The sequence below is a fragment of the Globicephala melas genome, chromosome 11 (genome assembly GCF_963455315.2).
Source record: "Globicephala melas chromosome 11, mGloMel1.2, whole genome shotgun sequence".
Classification (NCBI taxonomy): domain Eukaryota; kingdom Metazoa; phylum Chordata; class Mammalia; order Artiodactyla; family Delphinidae; genus Globicephala; species Globicephala melas.
The window spans coordinates 21,592,423-21,605,164 of record NC_083324.2 but is presented as its reverse complement, the minus strand read 5'-3'; the positions used below and the strand labels follow the sequence as shown (position 1 = coordinate 21,605,164).

Sequence of the window (12,742 nt, the reverse complement as noted above, 5' to 3'; positions counted from 1 at the left end):
CAGCTTGAGCAAACTTCTAACCCCCAGCACATAGAGCCAAAATGGCCCTCAAGGTTTGCTTCCTGCAGCTGCCCTCGCTCTCGGCACATCAATAGAGAGGGAGCCGCTGCAGCAGGGGACCCCTTAGACACATTCATTTCTGGAACACAGCTGGCTGGCACTTGTGTTCTTCTTTTATATTTATATGTAAGAGTCAATACAAGAATAATCTCGCAAAATGTAATTTCCTAGTTGACAAGAAACACGTTGAAGGACATTTTTTTTTTTTTTTTATCGTGGATGGATTTAAGACCCTGGCTCCTTGGCCACTCCAAGATTTTGATTTAGGAGGGGGTGAGGGAAGAAGGGCTGAAAGGGGCACATTGGGAAAGGATGGTGGAATCATCTTAAGGCAGGATTTGCTTAACAAGCACACTTGGGTTTACACAGGTTGGAAGTGTATGGGGAGTTGGTTAGAAGGAGAGCTGATAAAAAGGGTGGCAGTGCTAACTTCCTTCCCCCTCCAGCAACCTCCCCGAGCTTCTGCTGCCCTGGACATAAAAGCATAGATCAGGTCATTTAACCTGATAGTTATGCTATCACTAACAAGGACACGTTAGTTGATCATTGCAATTAATGTTACAACGGTCTTGATTTTGAAATTATTCTACCTAGATAATGAGGAACTAATCAAATCACTGACTATATACTATTGGTAATTTGGGGTAGGACAAATATCAGCTAAAATCTACATTTAAAATGTATTATAAAACCTTGTTCTATAATAGTCTGTTGTAGATGTAACCTTTTATTCATGACATACTTAAATATTTATTTTATAAAATCTCGTGTATTATAATACCCCACGTACACACACATAGAAGGAGAACTCACCTTCTCATGACCTCAGGGGTTGAAAATGATTGAGAGCTCGAGTAATTCCAAATACTCATAAAGGGGAAACTGTAAGCAAGATGAGAAACGCTTCAAGAGATGTTATACCTCCTCAGGGGCCACAGCTGACACAGCAACCAGAACTAAACAGTCGTCCCATTCCAGTGTGCCTAGCTCATTATAATCCTAGAATGACCGGTTTTATGAATATTTCCATTCAAGCAATAGTCGCGGAGACATGCAGCTGGCTCTGGGACGATTATGGGTAAGCAAAACAGCGAGGGGCCCTGACTTCACAGCTCTCCTCCTAGACAGAAAGCTGTCAGTATGAAGCCAATAAGTATAGCGCTCCCTGTAAAATGTAACTCTAGTACCGTGCTCAGAGATACAGGGAGCGTGAATCCTACCAGTGAAGGATTCCCTGAAGAAGTAATGGTGAACTAGAAAAGAAAGGCGGAAGGCACATTCCTTTGCAACTGTAAAGGCACCACAGGAAGAAGGACTAGACAGAAGGCCGAGACGGTTGGAGCAGAAAGAATGAAGGGAGGGAGGGAGGTAGTTTGCCAGGTTATTTACCTAGGGCCAGACAAGCACAGGCTAGCTAAGGAACCCAGAGAAGCCACTGAAAAATGGGGAGGTGGACTAGCTTAGCAGATCTGCAATTCGCAAAAACGGCTAGGGTCATCCTGTGGAGAACAGACTGGGAGGGAATCAATCAAGAGCGGATGTGAGGCCGCAACCTCAGTCATCCAGATGAGACACAATGGCGGACCTCACGGGGATTATAACTGTGGGACGCAGAAGCGTGGAGGGATTTGGGAGTCACAATCCCAAAGACAAAATAATAGAATGGACAGGGAGACATGAGGAAGAAGTTAAATTTCTGGCTCAAGAACCAGGTGGAAAATGGAGTCTTTCAGAGCCAGAAAGAGGATGATTTGGGGAGGAAACTATTGACTCGCAAGGCTTGAATTAGAGTCTTCAACCATTACGTCTCCTCTTAGGCAGCAGGTCTTTCTGTTTCAATAAATCATCTGCAGGTGGATTCCTGCCATACTGTTGTGATACACGGGACTGTCAACTCTGAAACCTCTACTTGAAATCGGCCCGTGAAGGAGCTGAACTGAATTCAGTACCCTGCCTAAAAGAATGCGTTTCCCCACCAAATCACTGCTCTGTAAAATCTGAAACTAAGGGTGATGCTGAGAAATGGACTTTTCAAAGGGCCAGAGTCACAGAGGGGCCCTGCCCAAGCAGGTTTATCAACAAGAAAGAACGCTGTCCTCTTGACGGCAGGACGAAACGAAGGGGGGGAGACCCCACAGGTAATGATATACTGAGGTTGTAAATTACAGTTGGGTTTTGTCTATACTTGCCTTTGTAGTTTTGACTTTATTGCCGCTGCTACAGGACCAACCTGAGTGATCTGGCAGCACTTTGCAATCCTCTCCTTCCAAACAAGGATTCATGTGACACCACCATTTCTGAATCACAACGGAAGCTGGAAGACAAAGCCAAATAATATTTGGGACATGGTTGCTTCCTCCAAATACAGGTAACATAAAGCTCAACATTGGTGAGTACACTGGCTTCCAAGATTGCTTATGGTGAAATCTTGTGAGTAAAGAATCCAATCAGCCGTATACTGTACAGAAACAAATAGTTTCTTTTTATGCAGTTGGCTAACCGAGGATGATGTAGTTAGTGAGATCTCGCACTGTGCAGTACGCCCGCCCGGGTTTGAATTCGGCTGTGCTACCTTTATGGAAGGATCTTGGACTAGCTTTTTTACCCTCAGCTTCAGTTTCTTCACCTGTACGATGGGAATAAAAACAGAGCCTTGCCAGAAGGTGGCAAGAGCATAAAGCCAATCCGTGTGAAAGTCTTGGCTGACTGTGGACCAGTCACCGTGTGGTCAGAAAATGTTCACCATTATCGTGGTCTCCGTCTCTGGTTGCAGGTTATAGTGGTGGACGCGGATACCGCGGTTGTGTTTCATACTCTTTGTTTTCAACAGCAAAGACTAAGAACAGTCAACATTTTCAGCACACAGGCTGCCTCATCTCTCCACGCCATTCCAGCAAGGTGAGTAACCACTTGAGTCAACTACTAGACGCAAGTTAAGATGGGAGGGGCGGGCCACCCCCTCACATGCCTACATTCTTGACTAGTCAGTGAGCTTACCTGTGAATTCCCTTTCCTCTTCATCTCACTATCCCCACAGCAGTCTGCCAATTAAGCCCCTGAATCAGAAACTAGTACCCCAGATCTCTGGGTTTGCAGGCAGATGAAGAGAAGTTAAGAAAAAACCATCACCTTGGGCTTCCCTGGTGGCGCAGCGGTTGGGAGTCCGCCTGCCGATGCAGGGGACACGGGTTCGTGCCACGGTCCGGGAAGATCCCACATGCCGCGGAGCGGCTGGGCCCGTGAGCCATGGCCGCTGAGCCTGCGCTTCCGGAGCCTATGCTCCGCAACGGGAGAGGCCACAACAGTGAGAGGCCCGTTTACCGCAAAAAAAAAAAAAAAAACCCATCACCTTGATGGTTATTCCCAAAGGACGAAAAAGATTGTGACTGATTTTTAAAGGTGAACCCCCCCCTGCAGGCTGGTATAGGACAAAGCTCCAAAGCTGGGATAGTATGTGTGGATTGGGGGTGGAGGTAGGTTAGCCTTATTTTTTCTCTTTTTTCTTTTTTTTGGGTCGAAACAGTAACACCTTGACTAAAAAAAAACAAAACAATTCTACCCCAATGGATTTTACCACTGCCTCAGAAGTCTCAAACTAAAGTTCAAGAAAAAGCAGGCATCCACAGCCCCACCTTGGAGAACTCCAGACCACCACCCTAAAGTAAGTGACACCAATTTTATGACTTCCCAGCGCCTAGAAAAGTTAGGTTTACACTACACTGTAGTCTATTAAAGGTGCAATATCCTTATATCTAAATAAAAAAAAAAATTTGGTGTACCTACTGTAATTAATATTTTATTGCTCAAAAGTTCTAACCATCACCTGAGCATTTAGCGAGTCATATTCTTTTTGCCAGTGGAGGGCATGAAATACTGCAAGAACTATCAAAATGGGACACAAATACACACAGTTAAGCAAAGGCGGTTGGAAACGTGGCACTGATAGGCCACTGCCTCAAACCATCCATCTGTAAAAACGCAGTATCTGAAGTACAATGAAATGAGGTATGACTGTAAATCCTGAGAGCTACTTTTTCTCGAGTGCAGGACACATCGCCAGATGTCCTGCCTGCATTTGCTAATTTCAAATTCACTACAGCTCTGAGGTTCAAAGTGGCTATTTCTTTTTTCTGCATTTTACGGAGAGGAGGAAACTGAGATCTGGTGGTATTAAATGAGTTGCCCAGAGTCACCCTTTTTCCAAGTAGCCAAGCAGCATTTGAACAGAGGCAGTCTAACACTGCTGCCAACACTTACTACGTACCCACTCCCTCCCAGCAGAGATCTCTGCTAGAGGCAATGACAAAAGTAGGTAACAGAGGAAGCCAGTGCATTCAAAACTCTTCTCCTGTCAGGCAAATGCGATGTGGCAGGATGAGGGCATAGGATTGTTCCATTATTGGCTGAAGTAACCAGATACTGTATTTTCTCCACATGCAGCCACCGTTCCAGATTTGGCCAAATACTGAGCTATGTATCCAACGCGTCCCATCCAAACCAACAGTACGTGAGTCAGGCAGATTTGTGATCTAGAATAACCAAGTGCTGTTTAAATCAGGAGGTGCCAACACTGAGAAAGGCACGCAGCTAAATGGGTTATTTATTTATGTCAGAGACTGACACTGCGCTTGAGTGGACGGACACACTGGCGCCATGTCTGACCAAGTTACATTCTTTTCAGCCCCCGACATCACAACGGTTTCACCTTAAAATCGTATGGAGCTGTGTCATTTTCAAAGTACTTTTACGTACTGTTCCCTTGTGATGGTCCCAAGAACCTTCAGAAGCAAGAAGGGGAGGCAGACGGGTCCAGATCCAAAAACGAGAGCTTTCCACAAAGTGAGTAATACCTGAATCGAGACTCCATCCATCAGTCTTTCTACTGTTACCACAATTTGCAGTAATCGTTTAGATTAGTAAGTGCTACACAAAACTGACCATCTTCAAAGGGCCGACCAGTCATGGATTATTTTCTGAGTACCTTAGTTTGGTCCCAAGTAGATATAAAGATAAACAAGAGGTGGTTCCCAGCCCTCAACTGAAAATGCCATCTGCAGGACTGGAAAAGTTATCTAAACGTTGCCAGAGCTTAGTTATATTTGCACAGAGTTAAAAGTGAATCTGAGGTACTTTTTAAAAAGGCTTTAAAACTGTTCCTTAGACAAACTTTCTTCCACTCAGCAGTGGAAACCTATGTACTCTTGACAGGTATCAGAGCTACCTGGATGAGTCAAAAAGAAGCTTTGACAGATGGCTAGTGATCTGTCCAGGTGAAGGCAGGGGGGTCAGTGAACGGCCACCTGGAAGCCAGGAGACCCATGTGGCTCAAGTGAGGGGTCAGCAGGGAAACAGTGGGCGTGCAGCTGAGAAAGGTGGTCTGGGAAGCAAACTTTAGGGACTGTCAAGGACACTTCAGGACTTGATTCTCTAAGCAGTGGGAAGCCATGGAAAGTTTCTCAGCACGGTAGTGCAACAAGCCAGGAAAACCTATGTCCCTAGAAGGGTGAGTCTGGCAGGGACGATGCAAGAATTTAGAACAAAAAGGTGCCTGACAGGGAAGACCAACTGAGGTGTGAGTGAGGGGAGAAATCTGGGAATAAAACTCCCTGCAGAGGAAATAGATTGAATCCGATATTATCTCAGCTTCACAGCGGAGAAACGCTAGTACCTTCTCACTGGACTCAGGGGAATCTGAAATAATCCTGATGCCGAATCTAGAAAAGCAGCTTGAGGTGGGGAAAATGATGGATTCAGGCTTTCATCACAGTCTCAACTACAGCATTGCCTAGTATTTTGTTTAAGGATTTAAGTGTAATCATGTATTTAAATAAATACAAGAAGGAAGCTTACGCAGTCAAGCCCTGTGGAAACTCTTTACCACTGTCCTTTCACTTCGTTGGGAAATACAGAGCGATGGAGACAGATTCACAATAGACTCCTTAAAACAGCAGGCTGCCCTGGAATTTCAAACATTTCTAGTTGTAAAAAAGACATCATGTTCATATTTGATAGAATACATTGAGTGAGGAGCCCTAGAAGTAGACACTTTATCCAGATAAAGTTTCCTTGTGAAAGACTTAATCGCAAATGTTCTTTCAGAAAAGGAGACATGATAAGAGCCATCCCAGTAGCCAAAATACAAGTTTCAAATTCCTTTATGAGTTAAGGATTAAGGAACTCGCAGCTAAACCGAAAACCAACAGAGGGTTTGACCCGACAATGACTAAGGTGATTAAACAGCCCGGATGTTTCAGCTCTGAGTGCATACGGAGTAGGGCTATGAGCTGAGACAAAAAACTCAGAAGTAGGGTTCTATTAAAATAACTCTTGAGAACATCTGCCCACTTAACTGAGTTTTGCCTCCACAGGAAAATAAATTTGTAGGAGGCATACATGGTTTTTTTTCCTGGTGCCAAATACCATAATATACTTATACTTTACAAGAGAAAAGTGTCTTGTCACTTCTATTTTTAAAATGAAATTCTTTAAAAAGCCCCCTGCCTTAGGAAAATACAAAATATCCCTATCTGTCTATCTCCAAGCTGCCAAGCTCTAACGAATTTCTAGCTTTATGCAGAAACGAACTTAAAAAAAGACAGGCAACTAGTACTTTCTATAATGTTTTTTAGGTGAAAATGTAAGGTGACTAAGTAGCTACTGTGCTCCTGGTGCATTTTCTTTACTCTCTGTTGTATGAAATAGATGGAGGGTTTTTGTTTCTAGCCCTCGTCCCAAATAAATACCACTCTATTAAATAAAACACAATATGTATTTATATAGCTATTTAGATAAGCCCACCTTCGAATAAGACCAACAGGCTCACTTCTCAACAGCTGGCATCTCCTTTGTGGACTTAGTGTGGTTGTATTTACACAGAGTTAAGGCTTTTCTAAAGAAGAGTGTATTTTTACCCTGAAACTACGGACAGAGAGATTAAGAGCACATCTTCGGGGAATATGTATCATCTAGAAAATGGAAACAGTCACAAGCATAGGTTCTGAGGTTTTAACGTATCGTATCTTTAGCTATTTTGCTCTCACCTCTGTTATTTCAAGACACTCACTGTGTTCTTTAAAAATTAAGCCATTTATTAACTATTAAGATAGGTGGAAAGCCCTGCCCATTTATATTTCTGGGTATTCAAAGAAAAGAAGCCATTCCAACCTGACCCAGGTCACATGCATAAAAGCAGTAGTGAGAGGACTACAATTTTTTTAAGGAACCTTTTCCTTGTTCCCACACTTCACAAATGACACAGTAGTGTTATCTGCACAGATACGGCGGGAGGCTGGGGCTGAGGGTGTACAGACTCCTCTTCTGTGATCTAGGTTTGTCTTCCCAGCTAAAGGCCCCCTCGCACACGCACATTCGGCAGAAACTGCTAAGGCAGGGTCTCTTGACCTACGTTTGGGACCAGATCATTCTTTATTGGGGGTAGCACCCTCTCCCCCAGCATAACCATCAGAAGTGTCACCAGACATGCTCAAATGTCCCCCGGGCTGCAGGGAGAAAATCACGCCCCGGCTGAGAAACATTGATCTGTGGTTATCTATTTATCTATGGTGATGATTTAGATGTACTCGGCCCGACATGAGAGGCTATGCTAGATCATCAGACCTCATCAAAGCTCTGGCTGGTGAAAGTGATACTAATTCACAGTAAATATCATCACGCCACCTCTATTCCATGGCTTCCGTCCTCCCTCCACCGGGGGCGCTTCCACAAGTCTAACCTTTGTATCTCTCTTTCACACACACAAATCCTGGCTAATCTTGGGCTCACTGTGCTGACAGTCTGTGTGACCTGTCAGATTCAGAGATCACATTTTTCCTGCTCAGAAACCTCAGGGTATTTTATATGCACTTTGTTCCTAGCACTTCATCCATTCTCCTTGAATACAAATTCCCAGAAGGCAGGCAGTAAGCCCTAAAATTTGATTTGCTCTAAGGCCTTTAATATCACAGGCTCTGTTTACATCTCCAGCTTTGTCTTCTACCATTTCTGAGCCAGGCGAGCTGATTCCGCTTCCCAAGGTTGTCCCCTTCATTCTCAGGTGCTCTACACGCCTGCCCTCCCTAGCTCCTTCCTACCTGGTCAAATCAGACCGATGGCTTCTCATGGGCACCACCGCTGACCCCTCGTCTGCTTTACTAGAGTTTAATTACCAATCTTTCCGAGTAAACTCTGGGCTCCTTGAAAGCAGGACCTGAGTCTAATTATTACGCTACCCTCCAGCATCTAGGACATGCCAGGCACAAATGTGCTAAATTAAAACTTGATAAATGAACAAACATACGCAAGAGGCATGTCCTTCCAACTTCCAAAGTACTTTTTGTAAAGGATTCTTCATTGTCCTTTACCTGACCAACACTGAGAAGAACTCAGAAAACTGCTTCGTCTGCCAGGTGGCACAGAGAACATAACTGGTAAGAAAACCGTGTGAACTCACAACTTAAAGACAGACCCTGCATCTCACCACACAATCCATAAAGCCATGAAAGATGTCTGCAATACACACAGTAACTCTTGTCCTTAAATAAGCGAAATCCGACATCTCAGAAAAGGTATTTGGGCATCATCAAAAGGAAAAAAACTATAGCTTTAAAAAGTAACTAACTGTCTTCCAGTCCTAGGCTTTCACCTTATTAAGTTTTTTTAAAACCGATGTTTAGAAAGCATTCACTTGGACAAAATACATTGTCTCACTGTACTACATATTTATTTCATCTTATCCTAAAACGATTCAGCATTATCTCTTGATAAATGTATAGAATACGGTTCCTACCACAAAACAGCCTTGTCTATGCCAGCAGACGAGTCAAAAGCAAGAATGCTTAACAGCTAAATAGTTTCTGTTTTAGGATCCAAGTACTCATAGCTTTAATCAAATAATTCCCCATCCCTTCTCCCAAATCCCAAATGTGTATTACAGACACATTTCAATAATTCAGGGGGACTTCATAAGTTAATTATAAGAAAAAAGCCTGATAGGAGAAAAAAAAAGCTATTTTTAACTAGTAAAAGCTATGATTTTATGGAAAAGCAACAAAAAACACCAGATGAGTATCTGTGGTGTGGATTAACAAAAATGCATAAAGATAGTCCAGTGTCTATACCAACATTAATAAGTGCCCCCCCATGTCTTCTCGCCTTGGTTTTAATTTAAATGTAAATTCAAGTAAATTTTATATTTTAGATCCTCTCTATTCTTAGTGACAAATAAGATAAAAGGAACATAGCAGCAGAGACTAGGTCTTCCCGCAGCCAATTAGCAGCATGATACTGCATAATTATTATGGGATAAAGATTAAGCAGGTAAAGCTAAAAAGCCCTAATCAAAACATGTTCAGCTAAGGAACAGATGATCAGGGAGATAGGAAAACAGACATACCCCCTAACTAGAGCCTAAACTACAACTTCCTACACCTCTTCTGTGACTCTGAGCCAATAAACATTGACTGAGCACCGACTATTGGCCAAGCAGTGCTAGTGCAGGGAACACAAATATGAAGACACAATTACAATCCCATCTTTCAGGGTTTTGGTGTGCTCTGGCCACCAAATGTTGCACTGAAGTTACAGATTTACATAAAGCTTCTCCTGCACTACCCAATATAGACGCTTCTAGTCACAAGTTCCCATGTAAATTTACACTAGTCACATCTCAAATGCTCAAGGGCCGCCTGTGCTTAGCGGCAACCAATCATACTGGACACATATACATCATGCCATATAGAGAGGGAGATATATAGAAAGAACATTTGCGTCATCACAGAAATTCTACTGTACAGACTCTGCTCCGACACCAGATAATTGGTCTCCATCACTTACTGATCCTCTACACTAGGGAAATCATGGACCCTGTGAGCGTGTTTCCTTTGCCACAGACACAACCAAAATGTCTTTCAGTAGAAGAACAGCTAAATAAATTATAACCTGTCCAATATAATGGATGCCGTGGAGCGATTAAAAAAACAGGTCGATAGGTACTAGTACACAAAGAGCTCCACAACCTAATACTAACAGGAATAATGCACATTGGATTAAGAAATATCCAGTGATAGCCATTTGTGTAAAACACATTCATACTGAAATCTACCACATTTTCCACAGACCTGTCTTTAAATACACAAGTATATGGAAAATATATTGACCAAACCCATAGGGTACCCATAGGGTAGAGGCCAAAAGGGATTTTTCTCATATACAAAATTTAAAACAAGCCAGTGTATGATAAGGTATTAGTATTTCCTTTACTAAGAGACAGATGCTAATAGGAACTATTACCCTATCTGTACTTTCCAGGCATCGATAAAAGTGCTTCGAGTTTTGTAAAACATTATTTAGATATCTAAGATTTTTATATCCAAATATTCTAAACTAGACAGTATAAATACAGTTTGTTATGATTCATGAGCTCCTGTAGAAGTTTAAAATATATAAAGGCGATGTTGGTTCTGGATAAAATGGCAGAATAGGAAGACCCTGAGCTCACCTCCTCCCATGGACACACCAAAACTACAAATACCTATAGAACAACGATTTCTGAGCGTGACCTAGAGACTAGGAGAACATATTTCTACAACTAAGGCTATAAAGAAAAGGCCACATCCAAACAGGTACGAAGGTCAGAGATGTGGTCTAGTCAGAACCCACACCCCTGGTGCGGGGACCCACACGCAGGAGGGATAACACAACCATGAAGCTCCCTGCCGAGGAGCAAAGGGTCCGAGCCCCACATCAGCTGCCCCAGCCCGGGGGTCCTGCACCAGGAAGATGAGCGCTTAGAACATCTGGCCTTGAAAACTAGTGGAGCTTACGTCTAGGAGAGCTGGAGGAATGGAGAAAACGGAGACTCCACCCTTGAAGGATTCACACACAAACTCACTTGCTCCCAGTCCCAGTACGGAGGCACCAGCTTGCAAAGTGCCTGTGTGACACAAGAAGGAAATTCATCGACTAAATTTAGGACACATGCCAGAGGGGCAGGGATCCGGTGGAACTTCCTCCAGGGACAGAAGTGCTGGCAGGAACCCTTTTTTTTTTTTTTTTAACTCTCCTTTTACCTAGCTTGCCCATCACTGATGTGCACCATTTCCGTAACTCTCCGTCTACCTAGCTCACACTGTGTGCCCCACGCCGGTGTTCCCTTAAGACCCTACCCAGCTGTGATCAGTCCCTCCAAAGGAGCTCCTGCCCCACCTGCTGGGCCACCTCAGCCGTTACCAGTGCCCCTGCAAAATGGTTCTTGCCCCCTACCCCACCCAGCAGCTTGGCCGGCACTGGGGTCCCTCCAAAGCATTCGGAGAGCTCCGCACACCGGCAGTCCCACAAGAGTCATGATCAGGCCCCACAGCCAGCTGTGCCAGAGACGAGTTCTACACATCAACGTGCCCCATAACAGTCCTGGCCAACCCATGCAACCAGCCAGCCTGGGGGTCAGCCCTGCCCACCAACCAGTGTGTCTGTAGCAATCAAGACTCAACCATAAAAGGAGGGTGCATACAGCCCACACCAGTGATACCTCTGGAGCAGCTGGCTCTGGTGACCAAGGGTGACTGTGCCACTGGGCCCCACAGGGCACCTTGTACATAAGGCCACTCTCTCGAGACCGGGAGACATAGCTGACATACCTCATATATGTAGTTAGCCAAAATGAGGAGACAAACACCTTCCAAATGGAAATAAACAGGAAAAAACACAGAAAAAGAACTAAATGAAATGGAGGTAACCGATTTACCAGCTAAAGAGTTTAAAGTAATAGTCATAAAGACACTCACTGAACAAAGGAGAAGAATGAATGAACTCAGTGAGAACTTCAAAAAAACATCAGAACTAAACAATACAATAACTTCTACTCAATACTCTGTAATGGCCTGTATGGGAAAAGTATCTAAAAAAGAGTGGATGTATGTGTATGTATAACTGATTCACTTTGCTGTACACCTGAAACTAACACAACATTGTAAATCAACTATACTCTGATTAAAAATACATATATCCAGTAACTTAAATGAAAAATACACTAGGGAATCAACAGCAGATGTAGCAATACTTAGAATAGACTCTAAAACAAAAACTGTAAACAGAGACAAAGAAGGACATTATCTAATAATAAAGGGATCAATCCAACAAGGTATAATGCTCGTAAATATCTATGCACCCAACAGAGGAGCACCTAAACACATAAAGTAAATATTAACAGATATAAAGGTAGAACTTGACAGGTATAATAGGAGGACGTGAACACCCCACCTTCATCAATGGACAGACCATCCAGACAAAAAATCAATAATGAAACATTGGCCTTAAGTGACACATTAGATCAGATGACCTTGATAGATACAGTCCACCAAAAAAAAAAGCACACACAAAAAAGTAAACTCAAGATGGATTAAAGACCTAAACGTAAGACCAGATACTATAAAACTCTTAAGAGGAAAACATAGGCAGAACACTCTTTGACACAGATCACAGCAATATCTTTTTTGATCCGTCTCCCAGAGTAATGGAAATAAAAACAAAAATAAACAAATGGGACCTAATTAAACTCAAAAGTGTTTGCACAGCAAAGGAAACCATAAACAAAATGAAAAGAGAACACACAGAATGGGAGAAAATGTTTGCAAATGATTCAACCAACAAGGGATTAGTCTCCAAAATTTACAAACAGCTCATGTGA

The 12,742-nt window shown here is 43.1% G+C and overlaps 1 protein-coding gene across 1 annotated transcript in view; it reads right to left on the bottom strand.

Moving 5' to 3' along the window:
- Positions 1–1,520: 1,520 nt before the first annotated feature.
- TAFA4 (TAFA chemokine like family member 4) overlaps positions 1,521–12,742 on the bottom strand; it is a 127,542-nt gene continuing 116,320 nt past the window's right edge. The window contains exons 4-5 of the mRNA XM_030867806.2: positions 2,250–2,374; positions 1,521–1,529 (exon numbers count right to left, since the gene is read on the bottom strand). Coding sequence (XP_030723666.1) covers positions 1,521–1,529; positions 2,250–2,374 — 134 coding nt within the window. The remainder of the gene's footprint in view (positions 1,530–2,249; positions 2,375–12,742) is intronic.